Genomic DNA, 25210 nt, shown 5'->3' on the forward strand with positions numbered 1-25210 from the left:
AAAAAAAAAAAAAAAGGAAAAAACCCATAGGAAGACAGGGGGTACTTACACAGTGAAACCGAAGTCGTAGATCTCATATACTGGTAGCAATGATCATAGATCATGTTCTCGAGCTCTTGTGGACGATGCTTGATCTGGTCGAGAATCACATGATAATGAACAGGACGAGATGTTCCTTGAAGAGCAATATGCGAATACAAAAGGAAATCCCAATCGTGAGGGCTCGTAACATCTCTCTCGATCAAGATACCTGGCAGAGGATTTCCGTTTTTGTCGGAGGTGTTTCGGTCGCCAGGTTTCGGGAAAGCCCTCAGGTGGTGTCTCTTGTTTGCCACGACGACGGTGAACTTTCCTTTCCACTGGTCCTGGGTCAGCTTCATGAAGATGGACTTCATGTCAAAAACCTCTTGTTGAAGAACTTGGTCAAATTGACCGGTCGAGACACCATCACGGAAGTAATAAACGTGCTCTGGAGCCTGTCCCTTTCCGACAGTAGCCATCCATTCGCGAACAAGAGGAGTCAACATGACCTCAATGTTGGAACGAGCAATCATTTCATTTCGTTCACCGTTGGTCTCGCACGCACCCCAGTAGCGACCACCGAACATGTCCATGCACACTGCCATAGCCGCCATTGACGGTGACCAAACACCAAGGGTAGGATGAGTGACGTCGGCGCCAATGATCATCGAATTACGCCGAAGGCCTGCCTCAGAAACCTTGGGAATAGCGCGCGAAGTTGTGCCTCCGAGTTTTGCGTTGACCTTCATGAGCACATTGGAAACGTATTGAGGGTTGCCCTTAGCGACATGACCCGCCTGCAAAACTTGAGAAGGAACACCCCAACGGCAGTCGCAGGACTTCTTGATTCGTGCGTATGTGAAGGAATTCTTGTCGGGAACGATGATCACAAGAAGCTGGGGGTCCTTCTGGAACTTGATACCGGTCGTGTTGTACAGGCGCTTGACTGCTTCGCCAATGTCTTCCTTCAATTCCACGATGTTCGGACGCTTGGAGACACTGCCACCATGGCCGGTGTAGAACTTAATAAATGAATCACAAAAGCTCTCGATCTGAGTACGATTGATCGGGCTCCGCTTACCAACGAAGTAGCCAACACCCCAGGCCTCGAGGGGCTTTCGGTTGGGCTGGTAAAACTTCTTTCCACGAAGATCCCAGCGACCGTTGGTGCCTGGGTTATGGCGCTGGTTACCACCAAATTGGATCTCGGGATTTGGAAGTAAACGGGCCTTGGTCCGGATCATATTGTTGTCGATCTGGAGTCCGAAACTCTTGAGAACTGGATCATTCGCGTGGTCAAGCATTTTTTTGGACTTGTGCACAGAGTTGAGACGGTCTGCCGGACGAGAGGCAGCATATTTGATCATGTGCGAAGTCTGGTACTCATTGAGCTTCCAGGGGTATTTGTGGAGTCCATGGATAGTCAAAACTTCCATGGGATAGACGACGCCCTTTTTGGTCATCTCAACCATAGGAAGCTCCCAGTAATCCAAAGCCAGGTTGTACTTGCGCCTGAAGTATGTCTCGATGCTGATAGTCTCTTTCTTGCCAGTGGCTTTGTCGACCAAGTCGATGGTGTATTGGCGCGCGTTGCCGTTGACCAAGCCCTTGACGATGAAGTTGGTGCCCAGGACGGGACAGCCACGGTAGTGCGGCTGGACCTGCAGCTTTTTGAGGCGGCGATGTATTTCGTAGAAACCATTCGACTCGGTCTTTCCACCGTGGCCATCATCAATGGGCTTCAAGAGATGGATCAAATGTTGCCTGTCACGAGCGTCGAGAACGGCCATGGCAGCTCCCATAAAGGAAGTACGGGCCCAGAAACAGGTGTTCGAAACGTCCACATTCACGATGAGTCCACGATGCTAGAGCATGGGGTTAGCACGAAATATGGAGGTGAGAAACCAGAGGACTTACAATGGCAGGTCGAATGGCTTGGTAAACTCCCTTGAAGGCGAGAACACCATTTCCCAAGTCCTGATTCTCACCGTTCTCATCGAAAAAGGATCGTTTAATAGCCAGGAACTTTTGACTCGGGTATTCACGAAGAACGTGGTCAAGGAAGTCTGTCGACTGTTAGTGAACACTTAGTGATCTCGCATGGCAAGAAGGTGACTTACTCAAAGCCTCCAAGACAGATTCTTGCATGGGAATGCTACCGTCAAGCCAGCCCTTCAGAACGGCGAGATTAACCGTCTTCGTAGGACGAACGACAAGACGGAAGCGGTTTGGTGTCCTGCCAGCCGGACGGCCTTGTTCGCTGTCCAGGTCAACTTCAACGTTCAAGCCTTCACGGTAATTGGTCATGGACCTGCGACAATCATTTTTCAGTACAAACGCCGAAAAGAAAGTGGGGAAGGAATCCAATACGCACCACGCGAGCTTCTGTCCGTCAAAGATGGTCTGTTTAAGGGCATTCTTGCGGGAATTTGAGTTCCAAACCTTCTTGATGACGGCAGTCTTCTCGGCACCATTTCCGATGTGAACCTACTAATAGTTAGCATAACAGAGACAGTATGAACGCTAATTACGAGAGACATGGGCTCGATAAGCACATAGAGAGTGACTTACATCGTACTGGTAGACGGTTCGACTAGGGTACTTTGTGATGCCGAAGGCGTTCATCGAGACCTCAACCTCTTTGCCGGTGTTGTTGAAACCTGGGCGAGGAACATTTTCGGTTGGGATCGCGTACTTGACCAATTCGTCAGCATCACGCATGCGAAGATGGCGAAGACCATCACCAAGAGTGTTGACTTGGTCTTGGATCTCCATGGTGAGGAAGTTCAAAGCAAGATAAAGTAAAGAAGGGCAAAAGAAAGTGTATGGATAAGCGAAAGGGTATGTAAACGCGGATGTAGAGATACTGAAGCTTGAGATAAGGATGGGTGATGAAGAGGAAGAGAAAAAATGAGGAAGTTTGGGAGGGAAGGACGGTGAGGGGGTTTAAATAGTTTAGGGAGCGGCAGAAAAGGGGATATCTTGTGAATGTTCGACAGCATTTTGCAGCCATGTTGAGACAAAGGAGATGAATGTCGGCTTTCTACATCAATAGAAAACCCTACCCGCAGCTGGTGAATCGTGGGCGATTGTCTGCCAACACCGTTTGATAAACTGCAGAGTGAATGGGGATGGAGGAAGATGGGCTAATCGCCAATCGAAACCAGTGATAGTTGTCGGTAAAATAGCAGGAGATAGAGATAGTTAATGATGAAAAAGCAAAAATCATACGGACAATAACAAGTAGTCGGGAGCGGTTAGAAAAAAGCAAAAGGTGAATGAAGAGTCATCTTGCAATGCAACAGACAAGCAAGTGAAAACGACAAGTCTCTTTTTCTTCAAGTTTCCAAGAGAAAACACAAGCTTACCATATGGTTGAGGTTAAACGCCGCAAGAGGCAGGTCGACGTTCCTGCAAGAATCGGTGACCAGCTTGGGATTGTCCAAGGCTAGGTCTCCAGCAAAGGCTGGATGGGGATCATTGGTCGACATGGTGAGTCGATTTGATAGAGACAAAGGAGATCTGCTGACTGTTAGCTATAGAGCTCGAGTGGTGGAAGAATTCTCACCAAGCGGGAAAAGACTAGCGATATGAGCCACACGCATCCAAGATCTTGAAAGGCGCAGCAAGTAAAAGAAAAGAAAACAAGCCGTACCGTGGTGAAAAGCTCTCCGTGAAATTCCTCGAAAGACCAGAACGTGTTTCGACAAGGATAACAAGGGCGTACACAGACGCGAGGCAAAAGTGAAACGATAACGATCACAACACGCACCTTTCAACGACGTTTGAATCTGCGAGCCAGACAGTGTCGATAGGATCTTCGACAGTTGTTAGGGTTGGGAACACAAAGGGGAAAGTTGTGAAGCTTACTATTGAGCCCAAACAAACGCTTGTGGTTGTTGGTAGAAAACGTGGGACACCGTCTCCTAGCAACGGACGGCTGGAGCCAAAGAAACAGGTAAAGATGACGAGAGTCGATGGGTAGAAGTGAGCTTAGGATAAGGGAAGATGGAAAGGATAAAAGAGACGAAGGATTGGAAGATAAAGAGAAAAAGGAGCGGGAGATTGGAGGAGAAGAAAAGGTTTAAGTAGAGCGACGCGTGGGAGAAAGGGTTTTCCAGAACAGGAAGGCGTGACTGGTGACGAGCGCGTTGAGGCCCAAAGAGGAAACCATGACTTGGACGCGTTGAGGAAAAAAAGCAAAGCCCCGTTGATGATTCTCTGACAAAGAATGGACCATGGAACTCTGGATATTATGCGCCAAAGTTACAGCGATTTTATCATAACAATTTGTCGCAGGTTGATGTGAGAAATTGACATTGCGGGGGAGGAAAGCCGGGAATAGGGCTCGGGCTGGCTTTGCCAGATAGCAAAATGTGGGCAACGAACAGATGCAACTAGATATGAAGATAAAATAGGAATACTAGACTCTATGAAGAATTTATGTTCTAAATCCACCAAAGAGAACCGGCAATGTAATTTGTATTCCGTAGAAGCAAGGTTTCCACCTCGCCTTTAAGTCAAACAGTCCCAGGTAAGAACAGGAGCATCAACTTCTACAGGCACTTCAGAGTTATTTAAATGAATTATAAATCACCGAGACATAAACGATCAGGTAAAGGCTATTGCGACTTGCCCCGAGGTTGTAGGGTGGTATAGAATCCCCCCCCCCTTTTTTTTTTTATAAAAAAAAAAAATACGAGAATTGGATAGTATTCGACTCAAGACTACTATTCTGAATTAGTGCATCTCTGGAGAGAAGATACATAGTGACGAGGACAACGAATGAAGAAGCCAAGTAGCCCGAACTGCCTGACTAAACGATTCAAGAACTAGCAAACGATGATGCAAGATAATATAATTCTCGAAGGTTTTGCGTACAGAGATAGCCATCCCAAATGTACAACATATTTGACGCAAATAATCGCCACAACCAAAAAAAAAAAAAAAAAAAAAAAAAAAAAAAAAAAAAAAAAAGAAGAAGAAGAAAAAGAAGAGACAAAGAGAAAGAAAGCCAGTATCCTTAAAAAGAGACGATGGTCGATGTCATACCAAGCAAGAACGCCGTATATTTCGAGTAAAAATCACGAGGTTTACGGACGAAATATACCTAGCAGATTGTAAGCACGAGAATTCAAATCAGAAAAGGTTTGAGGACAGATGAAGCTTACTGGAAAACGATTGTATCCCAACTGGAGTTTGTCCACCTCCTAAACTCCGGGCTGGTAGGGGAACCTGTCCAATGGAACCGGGTATATCAATCCTGCGGAAGAGCTCAACTAATCTCTCCGGCGAGAAACGACCGGCATTATAGGTAGATGCCGGGGGAATGACACTGAGAAGGTTCACAATCTCCCGAGGTAGTGGCGCAGGTGATCCTTGAGATCTGAACTGAGATCCAAGGCCGCCATTGACTTGCTGGGGACGTTTTGGCTGATCTAACCGCCGTCCCTGAACAGCCTTAAGCGGCGATTCCGCCCGGATGAACTTGCGCGGCCGACCTAAGTCGTCGTCCAAGTCTTCCAATGGCCTCTTTGGGGAGTTTGTTGAAGGTGCTTCCGGATATCTCGGAGGGGTGCCTTGGCGAGACGTAGATGGTTCTGCAGCAGGGTACAATGCCTTAGGACGGGCCTGAGATGGGGAGATTATAGGTCGCACAGCAGTGGGATCGAACGATGGGGTAGAATAACGATGAGAAAATTGTTCCAAGGTCGGATCCTCAGGAAACAGCTCGCGCATTCGGTTCTCAAGGTTGATCACTTGGATGAGATCACCATATCGGGATTCGTACTCATGAAGGAACGCAAATATAGGTTTTGTCTTGTGGACATTGTCGGGATTCGATGCCAATTTTCGTACTGTCATTTCAAACACCGCTCTCGCGTCTAGAAGAAAAGTTAGCATTCCTGTCTTAAGAAGGTCAGCAAGCCGACTTACTAATGACATCATTGATATCAATCAAATGCTTGAGATATTCGAGGGCAAAGTTCTCATCTTCGGGGAATAGCTTTGCACCACGCTCGAAAATCTTGGTAGCGGCAGGATCCTTGTAGCAATGATACTCGATAAGGGCACTGGCAATGTAAACATCACTGGAAATGCGGCCCCTTTTGCGAGCATCTGCAAATATCTGTCTTGACCCAGGCGCCTCTCCCGGTTTACCCTTGCCTTGGACACGGCGCATCGCACGCATGAGAGCAATCCACGCGAAAGAGATGGTTCTGGAAAGAATACCAATCTGAACAGCATGGGCATTTTTGACGGCTCCGATTTGGGCATTTTTCATTGACTCTCTTGCTTTCGCATCGCTTTGATCGTCATCATCATCTTCGATTTTTGATGGCTGCTTCTCGGGGTTTAATTCTGCAAACATCTTCTCCATGCGCTCAACGTCCAGAGCTTCGCGGGTGCGGGCTTTGGCGATTAAGTCGTAGAGCGCATCAAGAACCTGGTCATAAGGCTCCCTGACCTTGGCACCTCGCTTGATGGAGTCTTGTTCGGACTCCGAAGTAATCTCTAGTCGGTCTGCACGCTTGAAGGCGAGCAGGCAGCTTTCTGGATTGGCCTCCATGCCTTGCTTCAAGAAGTCGGTCCCTTCAGTCTCCATACCATTGAGGAAACAGAACTCGGCTGCTTCAAACCACATCTCTGGCAAGAAACGGAGAGCCATGAGTGTTTGTTTGTAAACGTACACTACACGGTTTTTGAATGCAGCAGGATCATCGTCTTTCAGAACAAGGGGATCACCCTTCTCCCAATGAATCCAACGCTTCCAGATATCGACCTGCTGTGCGAATTCGGTATCTCCTTCGGTGCCTGGGACAGGAGGCAGTCGTGGGAGTGTTGTGCGCACCAAATCCCGAGTGATATTCTGCAGCTCCGTGTACGAGCTTCTGGCGGTCATATACGCGGGCGATTGTTCTTGGAGGAATTTACGGCCCTAGAAGCATAGTAGGTAAAGTGTTAGAACCATGGCCGAGTCAGAGACTGGAATTCACGTTACCGTAAGTTTGTTCAACCCCATCTCAAACTGGTCGTATTCCTTCCAAAGAGTGTTGACGGCCTGTGTGGGAACGCAAATGGCTCTTTGGTATGCCTTACGAAGCAGGTCCATCTTTTGCTGGTCCTGCCACCCCGAGCCACCGACATTACCGGGACCAGAGCGTATGAATTGGACATAATCACTCCATATAGACCCTGAGTCTTTGTCCATTCCAACGTATTGTAGCGCTAGGTCGTACGCAGACGAAATTATCTTCCTTGCGTTTCCCGTCGTGTCCGTAGTCAACGGGTTCCGTCGACGAACGTAATCCAAGTATACAGACCATAGTTGGACGTCAGGAATGGTCAAAAGAGTCCTGTTGAATATTTGCTCGAGACGAAATAGCTCGCTAATGTCCGATTCCAGGTTGGCATAGGCCACCCATTGCTCGGCCTGCAACAGGTTAGTTCAGTCAATTGGTGAGAATAGGTTCGAATGACAAGTATACTTACGGCAAACGGGAACACTTTCAAGAATCGTTCAAACACTTCGCGAGCACCGTCAATCCTGCTGCGGCTTCTATGTTCATTGATCAATTCAAGCCATGCAGGAATGTCGCCTCGCGGGTCTTCCTGGATCCTGTCTTCCAAGATTCCCACCCGGTCGTGTGGTAAACGGCCCTTGGGGGCTGACGGTGATTCAGGCGTGGGAGTTGGCGCAGCACTCGCCTGCACGCTGTCAGACTGCAACGTCTGTAAGCCGTACAGGTTCTGACCAGCAGTGGTAGACATATCATTATTGGGAGCAGAAGCAGCAACAGAATGGTAAGAGCTATTAGGGGCATTTTGAGAAGTGGCAGATTCCTGTAATGATACATCAGGGGTAGAAGTAGATTGATTCACTTTTCCTGAAACGGATTGCTGGAGCATGTTCACAGGAGTGGTATCCATGTCTTCCTCAACACCAAGTACAGCTGGGGGTTCATAGTCCCCGTCACCCTTGTCCTTGTCCTCGTCCTCATCCTCATCCTCAACCACGAATCCGCCGATTGTCCTAGCCTTAGGCTGCGATGCAGAGGCTGGGGTCTGGGACTCGGTTCGCGAAGGCGTTTCGGATGGGACAGTACCGCTAGGCTGCTGACTAGGGTTGGGTTCAGAGGGGGAAGAAGTCTGTTGTTGGGGAGGATTGAAATCAGAGGGAGAAAGATCATTTGGAGAAACATTTTCACTTTGAGAAGCAGAATATTCATCTTGCAGTGTCTTTGAAGGATCATAATCATCTGAATCTGAACTATCTGCACCCTGCTCCTTAACAGTCTTTTCATAGTCCACAGAGTCCGCATTCATTGTCTGAGCCTGGAAGAAGGCCTTCTCAGCGTCATCTTCAGCCATGATAATGGGAAAATTTGATCTCAATCGCAACGAAGCGGTCGGAACAGATAGATAGAATAGCGATATATAATTAGGGTCCTGTCATATAACAACCAGCGAGTCAGTTCCTGGTGTGAAACTTTTCGGGGAGGTAGCTGTCGGCATCGCAGCGCAACGCACCTTAAAAAACTTCAATAGAAATACCACCAAAAGAAATGAGTAAGCCAGGGCAAAACCAATTTAAAGGCACTTTCGTTAGGAGGCCTATAAAGTGCGCCAAAAGAAGGAGTTGACTGGCGAGAGAGTACAGAGTAGTGATGGCTCTGATGATGCTATGCTGTTAACCGCAGAAGCTTTGCAGCAGCTTCTCACGTGACAAAGGCGGTGAGCGCGCAAATGCGTGACCAGACCGCAACGCGAAAGCGGCGCGTTGCCAATCGTTGGGCGCCGTTGTCTCGTTAACAGTTTTGATGCAGCTGTGCCTCCTTCCTTCCCTCCCTCTTTTATATTTCTGCACTCTATCTTCTTTTCAAATTTTAACCTCCAATTTCCCATACATAATTCATTTACCAGAATTACCCATTTTACATATACCGTTAACTCGTCATGTCGGTCGTCTCTCTCCTTGGGGTTAAACTCCTCAACAACCCGGCTACGTTCCTAGCGCCCTACCAATTTGAGATCACTTTCGAGTGTCTAGAACAACTCCAAAAAGGTACATAATGTATTCTTTTGGCACGAAACCGAAACATATTTGCTAATACCGCCTGCTTAGATCTGGAATGGAAGCTCACCTATGTCGGTTCGGCAACTTCGTGAGTCGCCGCGAAGAACAAACAATCCCACGCGGACTTTCACTAATTTAACTAGTTCTGAATATGATCAAGAATTGGATTCCGTGCTTGTTGGACCCATTCCCGTCGGTGTCAACAAGTTCATCTTCGAGGTTAACCCTCCGGACCTCAAACGGATCCCTGATTCCGACATCCTTGGAGTTACTGTAATCCTCCTCACCTGCAGCTACGATGGCAGAGAGTTCGTCCGTGTGGGATACTACGTGAACAACGAATATGACAGCGAGGAGCTTCGGGCGGAACCCCCAGCGAAGCCAATCATCGAACGGATCACCCGAAACATCCTTGCTGAGAAGCCCCGTGTGACCAGGTTCGCAATTAAGTGGTATGTTCTCTCTCGCGCTCTCTCTCTCTCTCTCTCTTTCAATTTCTTCAAAACTGACTTTTCTTGTCAGGGATTCCGAAGAGTCTGCTCCGGCTGAATATCCGCCCGATCAACCCGAGGCCGACAATCTAGATGATGACAGCAATGCCTACGGTGCTGAAGAGACCGAACTTGAAGCCGCTCTGTTTAAAGAACTCAAGGATACCGAGTCGCAAGAGCCCAAGGGCGAGGATCATGAAATGGAAGGCGCTGAACCTGTCACTGGCGAGGAGGAAGAAATTTCCGATGGTGAGAGTGAGGATATCGAGGATGAAAGTGATGATGATGACGAAGAAGATGAGGAGGAGGGAGCTGATGGTGAAGAGGATATCGAAATGGGCGATGACTCGGAGCAACACAAAGCGGCACCTGGACCTCAGCAGCAAGCCGACGTTATGGTCCACTAAATCGATGAGGTAGGATGGGGATTTTTGTTTGTTTCCTTTTTGAATGATTTACGATTTGGTTTGCGACGTTTCATGACATCGGAACTGCCCGAGCCTATTATATATTTTCAAGGCCGGCAGTACTATATACTTTATGAGATAGAAAGGTATAATTTAAACATTGAGTAGTTACTTCTCTTTGGGATCTGAGTGCACCGTATTAGTTAGGGATATGCAAAGTTTAGTTGTGGCTGCAGCTACCATACATATGCCGTGTAGCTGGTGATGGCGATTGCAGTGTATACAGAATACAAAGTAGTGAATCCATATGGACCAGTCATGTTTTATTCATGGGCTTCTTACTGTCGGCCGGGACCGCAATGGCGTCTATATAATGTGAATGGACTATCTAAAACCCCCAGGTATTTAAGTCAACGAACGAGATAACTCCTCAGTATTGACGGTTACTATTCATCGTTTCTCTAAAAGCTACTGAGATGAATTGAGCAAACACACCTCTCATTCGCTCTAAATCGACTATTAACATCGCCATACCATTCATCGCCTGTTCTATCCAAGACAACATGCCGGGATTCTCCTGCAACTACTAGCTTTCACCAGGTGCCTGTTCCTGTCCATCAAGCGGCATTCACATCCCATTCACCAACCCGTAACCAACCTCTTATTCTATCCATACAACTACTTCATGTGGCAATTACTGACGATGTGACGAAGGGATTGGTGAGGAATGAAGTGAGGGCCGCTGTGAATGTGAATACGGATTTGGTACGGTTGTATGCGAGACGAGGAAAGGCGAAGAAGTTGTATAGGGAGGCTTTAAGGGACCTGGGAAGTGTAGGATAATTGCTTCCTACTTGTAAGTTTTATATTGGCCATCTTTAAAGCGCGATTGAGTCAATAATATTAGTACTTAGATATATCAATTTCCGTAAGTAGCAAAGACGCATTAGTTCGGGCTTCTGAATCAGTCGTAACACATAAGCAATAGATACAACCAAGGGTATGCTGTAAACGAATAACGAATAACTCCAAACCACATAATTCACAATCTGACCTTCCCTCAACATCAGGTTAGAATCCAAACTTCGAGCCCAAAGCTATATAGCACGATCAGTAGAGCACGAGTACGGATCTGTAAAAAGTCTTACCTCCAAAAAGAGCTTTTTTCTTTTGATTCTGGACGTATTTGTTGACATCGCGAGCCCAGCCATTGCTGTTCTCCTCCAGCCGATCCATACTGTCACTGAAATTGCCGATTCGATCCGTACGCTCGTTAACTTGACGCTGCATATAGGACATGTAGCCTTCTTGGCTTCCTTGCGGTTCCTGGTTGGACATAGCTCGTCCCTCTCTGGCAGCCCTGCGTCGCTCCTGTTCATCGAGTTTCATCTGCTCTTGCATCCGCTTCGATGGTGGTCGCTCAGGGCCTCCGACTGTGGAGTTGTCAGCAAAAGAATACTGGCTATTATCTCTAGTTATACGTACTCAGGATATCCATATCAGCTGGAGAGATGTATTGGGTACCAGAAATCCACTGGACATTTGTAATGGTAGGTCGCGGGGGAGAAATTGCCTGTGGGTTAAAAAGCTGGTCCTCAGAAAGTTTTCTGTAGCATAAAGTCAGCAACTTGGCGGCAAATATGACACAGTTAACGGTGTTGGCGTACAATCCAGACCCAGAGCCCCAAACGTTGAATAATCCCACTTCAGAAGGAGTGGTCCAAACCAGGACGTTTCCGTTAGGAGCAATGACAGACTCCGACAGACGCCTCATATCAATAATATGGCCAACACTGCTGCAGCCAATTTCCTTGAGGGCCGGAAGAGAGAATGCCCGAGCGTTGCCGTCTCCGAAAAGCCCAACAAGACTATAACCCCGGCCTTCAGTCTTTACGACTGCCGCAGAGTCACACAAGTAGTCATCCCAAGACTTATGGGCTCCTTTGGACGTTGCAGGCTTGAATACCCTACAACCCGAAGCCGTCACACCAACCACAGCACCGTTAATAGTTGCTCCATGACGTAGGCCCCCAACTGCATTTGGAGTAGCTAGAGCAAGACTGCCGACTTCCGCATCGATAGGAATGATCTTGATGACCTTATCGTCGAGCAATGTTGAACCGGCAAACTGCGCTGTGTAGACTCCATCGTTTCCAGGTAGAACTTTGAATGTTGCTAGGTTTCCTCTATTGGTACCAACGAAGCAACAGATGCTTGAATAGTCTGGACATAAGGAGATTAGTGTAAGCTCAATCTTAGTACGTATTGCCATGATTTGGCTCTTACCTTCTCCATCTAATGTCATCACGCCAAACTCGATGCTCGTGGGCCATTCTGGGGGGGACTCCTCGGGCGAACGAGATTTAAACAAGCTACCTCTCTTGTTTGGCTTGAGGAGCTCTGATAGATGCGCTGTATGAATAAGTGCTGGGCCACGCAAGTCCATGATTGCCAGACTACCACCTTCGAATCCGGCAGCAACAAATCCTACGTGGCTGTGCTTCAAAGCGGACACCGGACCCTGCATCTCCAGAAGACCAAGTGGAAGGAGACCCGTCCTCAGTCCTGGGTCAGTTCTGTGATTTATTTTGGTTATTTTTCCCGGTCCAGCATTGGTGCCAGAAGGTTCTTCCACGCCATATTTCGCATTATTTCCCCATCTGAAGACCACCACCTCTCCGGTCTTAAGACCAACCGAAAGTTCGCCAGTCGTTGGGGCCATGGACATTTCCGTAACCTCGACATTGCCCATACGGCCCACCGCACGAGCCAGGTCAACTTGGATTACTTCTCCATTCTCAATCTCATCATCGTTACCAGTATCCCAGAGACGAATAGTCCCATCTGCATGAGCTGTCGTGATGATATTACGGTCTTCAAAGCGTTTGAGCGGCTTCTTTCCTTCGGCGCCACCAAGTAAAAATTTGGGACCCTGTGACCTCTTCTCCTTCAAGCCCAACCAGGCCGAACGGTCCACCGTTGTTAACGTGATTTTGTTCACAAACGGATGGACAAACGAGAGGAAGGGGTGAATCATATTCGTTGGCGTAATTGGGTGGCCACTGGGGAAGCTCATGGTTATTAGTTCTCCCGAGGACAGTAGCCCAATCACGGCGATGGGATCATGGCCACCAGCATAGTATGGTGAGGCGCGTGGAATGAGACAAAAATCAAGAATCTGCGCACCAGGAGGTGTGGGTATATTGATTTGTGCCTTTGGGTTCTCAAAGTAGTTCTCAAGCATCTGCCAAGTGGACGTTTGGTAGTTGGGCGTCGAGCCCAAATCCATGAAGGTAAAACCCTTGGGGTCAGATGGTAGACGACCGCCAGCAATTAATAGGCCGCTGTCGTCCCCATTCTGTTTGACACACCATGCAATATGCGTGATGGGTTCTTTGAGCGCAGCAATGCCACTCACTGATGGCGGCCTGCCTAATTCGGTTCCGGGTTGGTCGATATTCAGATCTTGCATTGTCCTCGCTGCAATCTTGCGGCCGTCTTTCGAATCCCAGAGTACCAGACTATTATCATCATGGACAGTCAACACGAAAGTTCCATTGGGATGCCACAGGGCTTTGGTCAATTTAGGCCTTCGCGGTTCTCGGTGAGGCACCTCGGAGTTTCCACCCAACGCACCTGGGGGCACTTCGTATTCAAAATATTTCTGTGGTGTGTTCTGCTTGAATGTAAATGTCACAGCCCCTTCCGGATATCCCACAAGTATCTTGCCAATGTCACGAGGCGAAAAGGATAAAGCGATAACAGGACAAAGCCGAGCCCGCGGGTTGTGCTGCGCCCAAAGGTTGGGGACCCTGAACGGCGTAAGAGTCTCGCGATCAAGGTCATAAGCGATGATGTCGCCTGTGTCATCCCATTAGCATATACAATTGTTATCACTTCAGAATTTTGTTTGCGCGCACCACTCTGGAGACCAATGAATGCATAATCCAGGCTGGGGTCTGTCAACAGCGCTGTGACGTGACTCGGAGGAGCGTAGGTGACCAGGGTCTGTTTCGTCTCGAGAGAATATATACTGATTTCATTCTTGGAGTCGACGCTTATCAATTTATCGCCGCAGAACTGGATGAATTTTGCAGAGGCTTTCCGTGGAAATGTGAAGACAACCGACACCCGTCGCTGGCCGAAGACATAGATTTGACCGCTCCCGAACTGAGTATCACTTGTTCCAACCGCAAGCAGTGACTGAACAGGATCGTATGCGAGCGCGCTAATTTGCGAGTTAATGCCACATCTCGCGAACTATATATCATGGAGGTCATCAGTCAGTAACAGTCTGTAGAAGGGAAAGACAACCAAACGGGGCCGCCAAGACATACATCATCGAGAACGAACAAGTCTGGGGACAATCCTTCAGACAAGTCCTTCTGAATACCAGCTTGTTTACCTCGCAGGAACTGAGCCATGGTTATCTACAAACCTGGAGAAGATAAAACGGGCTGAAGAGGGAGGAAGAGAAGAAGGAAAAGAGGGATGGGGGCCAACTGCAAGGCGGGACGTTTATTGCGGAGCGGAGAGATACTGCCGCCGCGGGAGATCGATCTCTGCCCCGCTATGATCTTTTCTGTCATTTGGGTAACTTTTTATGTTTATTCTTACGTAGCATCCTAGGATGTAGAGGAAGTAAAGATTGGAGATCTAACTGGCTTGACTGACCTTCCTCGATCAATAGGTACGAAACTCTACCAGGACAAGTGCTGAGAGTCGCAATCACATGCTTGTAGATATTCCAGGCAACAACAATAGTACAAGTATGGAAGGCTCTACGATATATTTTCAACACCAGCCAAGAATAATCATGCAAGTAACTAGCAAAACATTCCAAAATCGTCATCTAGGCCATGTTCTCCCAAGACGAATCTGTAAGTATCCGGATTCAGGGCATTCAGGTTGAAGGCGTATGTATAGTCGTTAAATGCCACCGACAGTCGTTGCGCGTTTGAAACACATTTTCCCAGTAGTTTTCATATCTGACTCGAACATTGAGGGGCAAAGTAGTTTCATAACAACGCATTTACCAGTATATGATCATTACGACTTCAATTCCGTTGTCTCAGATTCCTTCTTCTCAGACGCTTGCGGCTTTGGAGTTGGACTGTAAAGTTCAGCCAAATTGTAGCGCTTCAGTTGATCGTAATCGCCTTCGACGACGCTCATTCCCATGATGTTCTGTGATGACATTAGGCATGATGTACAAAGTTGGAAAAGAAAACGATAGGTGCAAGGAAGCTTACTTGAATGACGGTGATCAAGATAAGCGCATCATAATTTTTGAGATCCACAGAGTGGCCACCACCAACAGCGCTTGCAATTGTCTTGATAACAGTGTTTCGATCGAACTTCGTATTGCGAACTATAGAAGGGCGAATGGCAAACTGTGATCAACAGGTTAGCCCTTTCTCCTTGTTGTTCCATGTGCGGATTCGATAACATGGAGATCCAACTCACCTTTTTGGGTGGTCCTCCAGAGTGGAAATGAGGTTCGAGGATTTCTTTTGCAAAAGCCTCCAAGTCGACACTAAGAGTTTTTTTCATCATAACCATCGGCGTCATCCGTTGAATATAACGGCCTCGCTTCTTTTCAGGGTGTGCTTGAGCTTCAAGGCAGAGCTTGTGGACCATCTGCACAGGATCTATAGATTTATCAAATTTTATGAAAGCCACTGTAAATATTTCGTTAACACTGTTCTTAGACGAGGTGCTGTAGGACTATTAACATACCACATGGGACTTCCATTCTGATTGCTTGAAACTTGCGAGGTTTTTCTTTCCCGGGTTTTAACCCTTCGACTTCTCGTCTGATTTGCGCTTCGATGTCATCCTCGTTAGAGCTTGACTCTCCGTCATCATCTCCGCCGGCGGTATCCTCGGCACTCTTAACATGTGTTAAACGAACCCAAGAAGAACATGACTGCCTCCAGCATCGGACTAACCTGTGAAAAAATATCCAATGCCTCTCTGATACATTTACTCTCCCGGCCCATATCACAGGTGACAAAGACGCCCCAGTCGCCGCTTTCGACGATGGTCCCTTTAGATTGCTGCTTCTGATATTTGGCGCCCCCTCCCTATCACGATATGAGTTTCTGATCGACAATACTGGGTGGGCTTATATAGATCCAATTGTATTATGCTCATGCTTCGGATCGAATGCGCACCTTTCTTCTCTTGGCGGATTGATTTGCGTCTCCGGGCATGGCTCTTTTTCCAGTTCCTGGCATCCACGTTGTCTTTCTTTCTCCTAATAGATCTCAGAATCGAACACTCTCTAGTCCCGTATTCTTTGTTGCTGTGGATGATGGAACAACCGTCGTGGTGTTGATTTCAGTGTGTGCTGATTTTATCTTATCGCCAGAAATTCGGCGAATTCCTAATTGGGATTAGCGGGGATGAGCATCCCCTCTGCGACACTCAGTACTACTTCTACGATACAAGTTGCATGTGCCATGGAAATCCAGCATAGCTTATCTGAAAGGCTTGGCAGCAGTCCGTCGGAAAAGAAATCCATCCGGGACGATCATACCAGTACATAGCAATGAAGCTGCTTGTTGCTACTGTAACCGGTCGTAGTGTTCGCCGCAAAGCATGACATCACGCACTCTTGTCTCCATGACGTATTGTTCATAGGATTTTCTTGTTTTCATTTATATCCAGCGAGTCCCCAGATATTGCAGAAGTGAAAAGACCCATCTCTCTCACTCTTCAGTCCAGTCTGCAAGCCTGGCCGATACATTCTACTTGCAATTGATCTCCGTTCACCATGGCTACGGATATTTATACAAGGGAGCTTCGTCAGCCCGTAGACGTTGCTGAATACTTGTTTCGACGCCTGAAAGAGGTTGGCATTCGCTCCGTTCACGGTGTCCCGGGTTAGTTGTCTCAATATTCATGGTCAATGTAATAATTCCTAACCAAGCATGTCTCCAGGTGACTATAACCTTGTAGCGCTAGATTACTTGTCGAAATGCGGACTCCATTGGATCGGAAACTGCAATGAACTCAATGCAGGATACGCTGCAGATGGTTATGCCCGGGTTAACGGAATCGCAGCTCTAGTGACCACATTCGGTGTGGGTGAGCTGTCTGCGATTAACGCCATTGCAGGAGCATACTCGGAATTCGTGCCTATTGTTCATATTGTTGGCCAACCGCACACAAGGTCGCAGAAGGACGGGATGCTCCTCCATCATACGCTAGGAAATGGGGACTTCAACGTGTTTACCCGGATGAACGCTGAGCTCTCTTGCAGCGTTGCACGCTTAGACGACACGCACGAGATAGCGACTCTCATAGATAATGCTATTCGAGAATGCTGGGTCCGGAGTCGCCCTGTATATATCACGCTCCCTACCGACATGATTGTGAAGAAAATCGAGGGAGAGCGACTAAAGACACCCATTGATCTCTCACTTCCAAGGAATGATCCCGAGAAAGAGGACTATGTCGTCGATGTTGTCCTGAAGTACCTACATGCCTCCAAGAAGCCAGTGATTCTGGTGGATGCTTGTGCTATTCGTCATCGAGTTCTTGAAGAAGTCCATGATCTGGTGAAGGCCTCTGGCCTCCCGACTTTTGTGGCCCCAATGGGTAAAGGAGCTGTGAGCGAGACGCATCCGAACTACGGTGGAGTTTATGCAGGGAATGGATCCAATCAAGGTGTCAGAGAACAGGTCGAGTCGTCTGATCTTGTCCTGAGCATTGGTGCTATCAAGTCTGACTTCAACACGGCCGGATTCACATACCGCATCGGCCAACTGAACACCATTGACTTCCATAGCACATATGTGCGAGTTCGCTACTCCGAATACCCAGAAACAAACATGAAGGGTGTCTTGAGGAAGGTGATCGAAAGGATGGGTGCTGTCAACACCGCACCAGTCCAGCCGATCACCAATGCTCTACCAGAGAGTGAGAAAGGCTCGAATCAACAGTTAATCACTCATGCCTACTTATGGCCAACAGTCGGACAATGGTTGAAGGAAAACGACATCGTCATCACGGAGACAGGGACTGCAAACTTCGGTATCTGGGAAACTCGGTTCCCGCCAGGTGTTACAGCTATTAGCCAAGTTCTCTGGGGTAGTATTGGTTACTCCGTTGGGGCTTGTCAGGGTGCGGCCGCCGCTGCGAAGGAGCAGAACAACCGTCGAACGATCCTATTTGTTGGTGACGGCAGTATTCAACTCACTCTGCAGGAAGTGAGCACTATGATTCGAAACAAGCTCAACCCAATAATGTAAGTCATGAGAATTGATTATAATCGGCAAACACCGTTGGTGGATCCTCACTAACCCGCGAAATAGTTTCGTGATCTGCAATGAAGGCTATACTATCGAAAGATATATCCACGGATGGGAACAGAGCTACAACGATATTCAAGAATGGGACTTCGTGAACCTGCCCCCAGCATTTGGGGCAAAGGACGAATACAAAGGATACCGGATCAAGACAAGGGACGAGCTCAACAAGCTTTTTGCAGACCAAAAATTCGCTTCATGTCCATATTTACAGGTTCGTTAGCTATTGGAAAATCGCCATGACTCGCTCAGACTTGTTAATCAAATCCACAGCTGGTCGAAATCCACATGCCTCGTGAAGATGCCCCGGCGCCTCTGAAATTGACGGCAGAAGCAGCCGCTGCGAGAAACAAATAAGGACAACATTTCACGTTGATTTCTAAGGGAAATTTCGCTTTTTCCTGCATTAATAATATATATAATTTGTTAATCAAATAGAGCTTGTGAAAAGTTTTATAATACTTCAGTGAGAAAGGGGAAGACGTTAATGCACGTCGACTAATTCTCCGTGACTCCCAGAATCTTGGGCATAATTCGGAGATTAAAGAGTGAAGGGAACAGTTTCCGAACATCAATCCCTAACCAGGTTAATGGAGGTGTGCTACAACCAAATAGTTCTGGGTAGTCTCTTGGTGTGCGGTGACTATGGACGGTTTTCCGAGTGTACACGTAGTAAAACCCTGCAAGAAGTGTCAAACGAGATGTTGCCGAATGTCTGGTTCAATAATCGCACTGACAGGCGATAGACCGACTGAGTGTTTCAAGGGACCCGAATTAATTAGCACTATTGGCAAGTTTATCCAAATAACGGGCCGCTTGGGGGCTCCATAGGGCTGAGGGGCACCAGGGAACGGACATGGCCGTTGCTTGCAACGCTTCAGGGTCTCCCGACTATTGCTTATTGTTTCGTGTTTTATCTTCTCAGCTGAACTAAGACATATATATATGCAGTAATATACAGCAGTACCAGCAGTAATAACACCACAGCACAACAATAATACGAAGTACTACTAACAATCCCCTGTGTGCCCAACTCCCGAGGACACCACGTGATCGGCGCCACAGCATCAAAGCTTCTCAGAATTATCTCCACGAATTTCCCTGCCGACATCTAGTGACCCCAGTCATCAAAGGCATTTTTAAAAAGAAGGAAAAGAAAACGTCTTGTGTTTCGCGGCTGCGCGCACAGCCTGGAATACAATTGTTTTGTGAATTATCTGGACTATCTTACTGTTATCTGTGTGGTATGTTTGCTTGTCCCCATTTCTTCTTGACCCCGATCCGCCGGCGGTGCACACTAGCCTAGCCTGGGGAGCTGTTCCTAGTTGGTTCCTTCTCCTATCTCTTGCTGGACCCGCCCCTGATGATTGATTGCCTGGAAATGTTCATCATAAATTATTTGTCTCATTTTCATTCCTGCTCACTATATTCCGGATCGTAGGCAATTTCTTGTTAAAAATCACCTGCGGCCTCGTCGGTCACCCCGAATCGCCCGACGCTCAGTTCCATCGATTTCGCGAACCCCATCGATTACGCAGCGCGCTCAGTAACAGAGAGACCTTAAGACTTTCCGTCGTCGATTGTTGCTTCGTACGGATACGTTGTCCGTCCGAGGATCGTCCAAGTGCCCCGAGCTTGCTCGCGCGATCATGTGCGATTGTTACCGTCTGGTGTTAGTTGTCGCTTAGACTACGGAGATAATAACTAGACTACGAGCATTACTTAGAAGGAAAATCCCTCGGGAACGGCGCATATGGGCTCGATTGAGTGGGATTCTGGTTCCTCGAAAATGTCGTGATACATTTCATCCTCTTGCGATCGTGACTGAGAAAAGGAATACTTTTTTACTTTTTTTTTTGGGATCCTGAGAGGGAAGGCCGGCAGATATCATTTGGGGCAACAAGCTGTACTCGAACACAGACAAAGCTGAGCTGGACCATATCACAACTATGGACGGCCAACGACAACAATACGTTCCTCTTCCCCCGCCTCCATCAATGCAGAACTCGCAGTCGCACATCATAACGTCCTTACCCCCGCCGCCGCCTCGACATCCACCGACGCAGACGCAAGGGGTTGTCCTCCCGCCACCTCCTGGACCCCCTCCAAATGCAGCATATGCGAAAATACCCCAACAGCATGGTGGTCTGGCATGGCAGCAAGCCTGGGCACGACAGCCTGTCCCGCAGACCTTCCCACCACCTCCTCCGCCTCCTCTGATCCCGGCAAACCCGACACAGAATCAACATCTCGCATATAATCGCCAGCCAGCTGCCTTGTCGATACCCCCTCCCCCTCCTCCAGGCGACGGCCAGCCCCTAACATCCGCGACCTATATTCCGATGGGTGATTCATTTGGACCCGGTGTCGGGATACCTCCATATGCAGATTCATACTCTCGCCCTACATATGACAGCTATGGACAAACAGCAGCCAATCAACCATACGAGCCTGTCAATGCGGATCCGTCGTACAAAAGGGACGCGCATGCCCCGGCTACACCATTGAGTCGCAATGGACCCTCGTCCCTAGGCCTGCCTGAAAACGTTCTTTCTCCAGGTCAATCAAGCAGTGCGAATCGAACGACCGATTTATCGAAATCTCCAAGTCACCGCCACAACAATAGTAGTGCATCACTTGGGGGGATGTCGCCAAATGAAGCCTCTACCCAATGGCCGCTTGAGCGAGTGCTCCTATGGCTCGCGAAAAATGGGTTCTCCAAAGACTGGCAGGAGACCTTTAGAGCCTTGGAGCTCCAAGGAGCAGATTTTATCGAGTTAGGATATGGATCAAACGGATTTGGCAACTTTGGAAAAATGCACAATGTCGTCTATCCTCAGTTAGCAAAAGAATGTGAGAAAAGTGGAACAGGCTGGGATTCGAGCCGTGAACGAGAAGAAGGAAAGAAAATGCGCAGGTTAATTCGCCAAATCCATGACCAAGGCCATCACGACACGGGGTCTCTTACGCCGAGACGACAGGAGCCTCACTCAGCGGTGGATAATTCTCCTCGACTTGAGCCTATTTTCCCCACCCATGGTGCGATCGAGAGCAGTCCCGGTCTTAGAGCGCCCCATAACCACCGACAAAATCCGCAAATGCGCTCTGTCACGATGCCTAACTACCCCTCCATACATGACACTCCTGCTCTGGATCAAACTCCGCCCGAGACTAATACCTGGGTCCCAGCAGAACACCATAGGACCTTGCTGTCTGCCGTTAGTGACAACCATCGAAGACAGCGGTCTAACGATAGTGGTCATCCTCCGTTATCTGCTCGGCCGCATGAAGACAGTCCCAAGAGTGGCAGCCCAGCAACACAGCCTGCCATGCTTGCGAATCATGGGCTGTCATCATCATCTACTAGCGATTTGAGCGTGAGGTTCGAACACTCTCGGGGCAATAGTTCTGATTCGACCCGGGCTCGATACTACGAGCGAAAGCAAGAACAGGAAGGCGCTCGTCCCTCGCCACATGATCCGTACAATCGTCATTGGAACAGTGGAGAAAGTTTGCACAGAGAGCAAAACAAATTATTGAAATTTTTCAAGAAGAAGACTAGGCCTAATGACTCCTGTCACCCGTCCCCCGAAGAGCTTCATTTGGAGTCCCCTACAAGTCCGGTGCATACGCGTGGAACATACACCCCATACGGCTATCCGAACTATAGCCGTAGCGATGTGTCTTTAGGAGGGCGCCCATTGTCGGGCTCACAGTCGGATTTCGAGCGATTACCAGCACGAGCCAAGCCAGCACAAAAAGGCAAAAAGTTCGTTTTTGTGACCATGGATGGGTGGAACTACCGTCTGGTAGACATCACTGACATAGATTCCGTGGGGACAATTCGTTCTACAATTTGCCAAAACCTTGGAATCTCCGATTGGACCAGTGCCCAGATATTCTTGACCGAACCTGGGCAGACAGAGCACGAGGATCCCTTGGATGATTCCCTGTTGACTGTGACACAACGGACCAAATCGGATCCATTTGGCTCTCTGAAGTTTTTCGTGCGTGGAATTCATTCTCATCCCGGGACAAACAATGCTGCACACTGTACTGGTCTTGGAGTATCATTCCCGGAAAAAGCGGCAGCGTCACCCACAACGGGGCCGCATCATGTACACCGAAAACCGTTAGACGAGGAAGCTCTCAGTAGGATCTCACCACACCATCAACCCCTTCAGCAAACAAGGAGTCCGATTACGAAGCTTCCTGCTCGTGACATTTCGCAGCCTTTTGTTGGAGTCTCACCAGCAGCCGATTGCAGCGCAGAATCTATAGGAACCCATCTTGATCCCGAGAAAGCAGCTTTACTTGCACGTCAGGAGGAACATAGTCGTGAAATCGAGCGGAAACAGAAAGCAAACAACATCACCAGGGGTCCACCCTTGACACAGCAAAGGAAAGATGCTGTCTACGGTGAAACTGGCTACAGACGAGAGGGTGTGATAGACTTCGACTCTCCACGAATCTCGCCATATGAAGATAAGAAAGCCGAACACTTGGTGCCTCACCGAAAGCCTCCTACCGCACCAAATGAATCTAACACTCTCACGAAGGTCAACTCGCTGCGGAAGAAAGATTCTGATCGCCCACGGCTCCAACAAGCACCTCAACCTCAGTCTCAGTCTCAGTCTCAATCTCAGTCTCAGTCTCAACCTCAACCTCAGACTCATGGTCTCGGCGCAGCTCTTGCCAGTATGGGTAGATTGACAAGTGCAATCGGAACGCCTTCGACTAATCCGGCTGATCATAAGGCGTCAGAGGACACGCCAGGTATGTTACTCTTTTGCTCTGTTTCGTCTCTTTATTTTTATTTTTTATTATCTTTATCTAATAAGCTATACTAGATGAACTTAAAGTTGCGCCTGCAACATGGAACGACACCCCGAAAACTCCAGTGGCCACCGAGAAATCTCCCGTTTCAGCTACCTCACCTGTACCAAAACCAACTTTACAATCTCGCAAGTCCTACGGTCCTGAGTTTGATTTCGAGGAGGCAGATGTCTCATTCCAGCGAACTCCAGATCTACAGGAGGATGATTCTGATGATGATGATGAATCTGACGATGGTCTCTTTGCCGTACCGATAGCGAACCATAGCCAGGAGAAGGGACAAGGGTCCGCAACCGCATCTCCGGAAGCACAGAAAGCCGCAAGGCCATCGCTTACTTTGGACACGGAACCAAGGGCAAGTAAAGGACGGTCCGTGACCTTCAAGACGCCAAATACCTCTGGTGAAGGCTTTGTCAGTGGTAGCGGTGACAACCGCGATGTGCCGGCGCCGGCGCCTTTCGGAGCGGCCGAATCGCCAGAAGATGAAAGACCGCCTCGAAGAGATTCGTTTGCACGGGGCGATATCTGGGCCAGCAGACCCCCAGTTGAAGGCGTCATCGACAACCTGGACGACTTCTTCCCGAATGTTGACCTCGATGCGCCTTACTTGGAAGGACAAGGAGGCTCGCCACCCACCTCGCCAGCGAGCAAGAACCCAGCGGACGTCGATACGCACCGCACACAACGACAGGATGGCTATGTTCCCGCAAGCTCATTCAATCATGATGGCGAGCCAACGATGAAAGCGCAAGATCAGGGCGTCGTTGCCAGACGCAATGTTAACCGCTCTGGTGGACTCACAAGAATGAAGTCAATTCGTGAAGTCGCGAAGGGAGCCAATCAAACCAGTAGAAGTCGTAGTGTCGCCCATTCTGGTCCTCAGAAGTCAGGCGACATACTTCGTCGCAAGAGTACCAAGATGTTTGGCGCGAAGATCATGCAAATCAGTCCAAGACCCGGTCGACGGTTGAACCAACTTGACCCCATTCCGCAAAACAAGCCTGCCCAAGAACCCGTGCCTCAGAGACAACCAACTTTCCGTATCATCCGTGGTCAACTTATTGGCAAGGGAACGTTTGGACGGGTGTATCTGGGCATGAACGCCGACAATGGTGAAGTCTTGGCTGTCAAACAAGTGGACATCAACCCTAGGATTGCCGGACAAGATAGAGATCGAGTTAAGGACATGGTTTCCGCTCTGAACCAAGAAATCGACACGATGCAGCACCTTGAACACCCGAACATTGTGCAGTATCTGGGGTGTGAACGAGGAGAACTTTCCATCTCTATTTACCTCGAGTATATCTCTGGTGGTTCGGTCGGTAGCTGTCTCCGCAAACACGGCAAGTTCGAGGAGAGTGTCGTGCAATCCCTCACGCGCCAAACACTCGATGGATTGGCATACCTGCACCACCAAGGAATCCTGCACCGCGACCTGAAAGCAGACAACATCCTTCTCGATCTTGACGGCAGTTGCAGAATATCGGACTTCGGTATCTCCAAGAAGACTGACGACATCTACGGAAACGATTCGAGCAACTCGATGCAAGGCTCCGTGTTCTGGATGGCTCCTGAGGTCATCCAATCGCAGGGCCAGGGATACAGTGCCAAGGTTGATATATGGTCCCTTGGCTGTGTGGTTCTCGAGATGTTCGCCGGCCGTCGTCCATGGAGCAGAGAAGAGGCTATTGGTGCTATCTTCAAGCTCGGAAGTCTGAACCAGGCTCCTCCGATTCCCGAGGACGTTTCCATGAACATCAGTCCAGCAGCTTTGGCTTTCATGTACGACTGCTTCACTGTGTAAGTTCATTATTCCCTCCTACTCCTTCGTTCTCGAGCTAATCGATTTCTAGTGATTCCTCTGACCGTCCAACCGCCGAGACCCTCCTGACTCACCCGTTCTGTGCGCCCGATTCTAAATACAACTTCCTTAACACCGAACTCTACGCCAAAATCCGCCATGTTCTCTAATGACCTTCCTTCTGTGGACCGCCTATAAACTCAAAACACGCCAAGGCGTATATATGTGTTTTGTTGGCTTCTCTTGTAATTTTTTTCGGT

At 48.5% G+C, this 25210-nt stretch overlaps 7 protein-coding genes across 7 annotated transcripts in view; 3 read left to right on the plus strand and 4 right to left on the minus strand.

Moving 5' to 3' along the window:
* EURHEDRAFT_479891 (putative eukaryotic translation initiation factor eIF-2C4) overlaps window positions 1-3430 on the minus strand; it is a 4040-nt gene extending 610 nt beyond the window's left edge. The window contains exons 1-6 of the mRNA XM_040785476.1: window positions 3390-3430; window positions 2593-2715; window positions 2396-2508; window positions 2142-2332; window positions 1939-2087; window positions 50-1886 (exon numbers count right to left, since the gene is read on the minus strand). Coding sequence (XP_040638306.1) covers window positions 50-1886; window positions 1939-2087; window positions 2142-2332; window positions 2396-2508; window positions 2593-2715; window positions 3390-3392 — 2416 coding nt within the window. The 5' untranslated portion in view covers window positions 3393-3430. The remainder of the gene's footprint in view (window positions 1-49; window positions 1887-1938; window positions 2088-2141; window positions 2333-2395; window positions 2509-2592; window positions 2716-3389) is intronic.
* Window positions 3431-5114: 1684 nt separating this feature from the next.
* rna14 (cleavage polyadenylation factor subunit RNA14) lies at window positions 5115-8394 on the minus strand (the record flags this gene model as incomplete). The annotated part of the gene is made up of 5 exons (XM_040780196.1): window positions 5115-5131; window positions 5193-5906; window positions 5959-6961; window positions 7025-7456; window positions 7516-8394. 5 exons carry the CDS (start codon window positions 8392-8394, stop codon window positions 5115-5117), a joined length of 3045 nt encoding a protein of 1014 aa, XP_040638307.1.
* A 433-nt stretch (window positions 8395-8827) lies between these two features.
* Window positions 8828-10182, plus strand: asf1 (nucleosome assembly factor ASF1). The gene is made up of 4 exons (XM_040782051.1): window positions 8828-9088; window positions 9149-9188; window positions 9244-9552; window positions 9623-10182. The coding sequence occupies exons 1-4, from the start codon at window positions 8980-8982 to the stop codon at window positions 9996-9998; spliced, it is 834 nt and encodes a 277-aa protein (XP_040638308.1). The 5' UTR covers window positions 8828-8979; the 3' UTR covers window positions 9999-10182.
* Window positions 10183-11108: 926 nt separating this feature from the next.
* EURHEDRAFT_457319 (putative SNARE-dependent exocytosis protein (Sro7)) lies at window positions 11109-14422 on the minus strand (the record flags this gene model as incomplete). Its single annotated transcript, XM_040784422.1, has 6 exons — window positions 11109-11431; window positions 11484-11605; window positions 11666-12221; window positions 12285-13859; window positions 13919-14258; window positions 14336-14422. The coding sequence occupies 6 exons, from the start codon at window positions 14420-14422 to the stop codon at window positions 11109-11111; spliced, it is 3003 nt and encodes a 1000-aa protein (XP_040638309.1).
* Window positions 14423-15047: 625 nt separating this feature from the next.
* EURHEDRAFT_457085 (THUMP domain-containing protein) lies at window positions 15048-16237 on the minus strand (the record flags this gene model as incomplete). The annotated part of the gene is made up of 6 exons (XM_040784401.1): window positions 15048-15185; window positions 15251-15391; window positions 15465-15679; window positions 15738-15891; window positions 15950-16084; window positions 16175-16237. 6 exons carry the CDS (start codon window positions 16235-16237, stop codon window positions 15048-15050), a joined length of 846 nt encoding a protein of 281 aa, XP_040638310.1.
* A 226-nt stretch (window positions 16238-16463) lies between these two features.
* EURHEDRAFT_412969 (alpha-keto acid decarboxylase family protein) lies at window positions 16464-18907 on the plus strand. The gene is made up of 4 exons (XM_040782052.1): window positions 16464-16885; window positions 16944-18252; window positions 18320-18527; window positions 18587-18907. The coding sequence occupies exons 1-4, from the start codon at window positions 16777-16779 to the stop codon at window positions 18668-18670; spliced, it is 1710 nt and encodes a 569-aa protein (XP_040638311.1). The 5' UTR covers window positions 16464-16776; the 3' UTR covers window positions 18671-18907.
* A 1355-nt stretch (window positions 18908-20262) lies between these two features.
* bck1 (putative MAP kinase kinase kinase (Bck1)) lies at window positions 20263-25120 on the plus strand (the record flags this gene model as incomplete). The annotated part of the gene is made up of 3 exons (XM_040780197.1): window positions 20263-23089; window positions 23164-24949; window positions 25003-25120. 3 exons carry the CDS (start codon window positions 20263-20265, stop codon window positions 25118-25120), a joined length of 4731 nt encoding a protein of 1576 aa, XP_040638312.1.
* Window positions 25121-25210: the final 90 nt, after the last annotated feature.

This window comes from Aspergillus ruber, assembly GCF_000600275.1.
Source record: "Aspergillus ruber CBS 135680 unplaced genomic scaffold scaffold00015, whole genome shotgun sequence".
Lineage (NCBI taxonomy): Eukaryota > Fungi > Ascomycota > Eurotiomycetes > Eurotiales > Aspergillaceae > Aspergillus > Aspergillus ruber.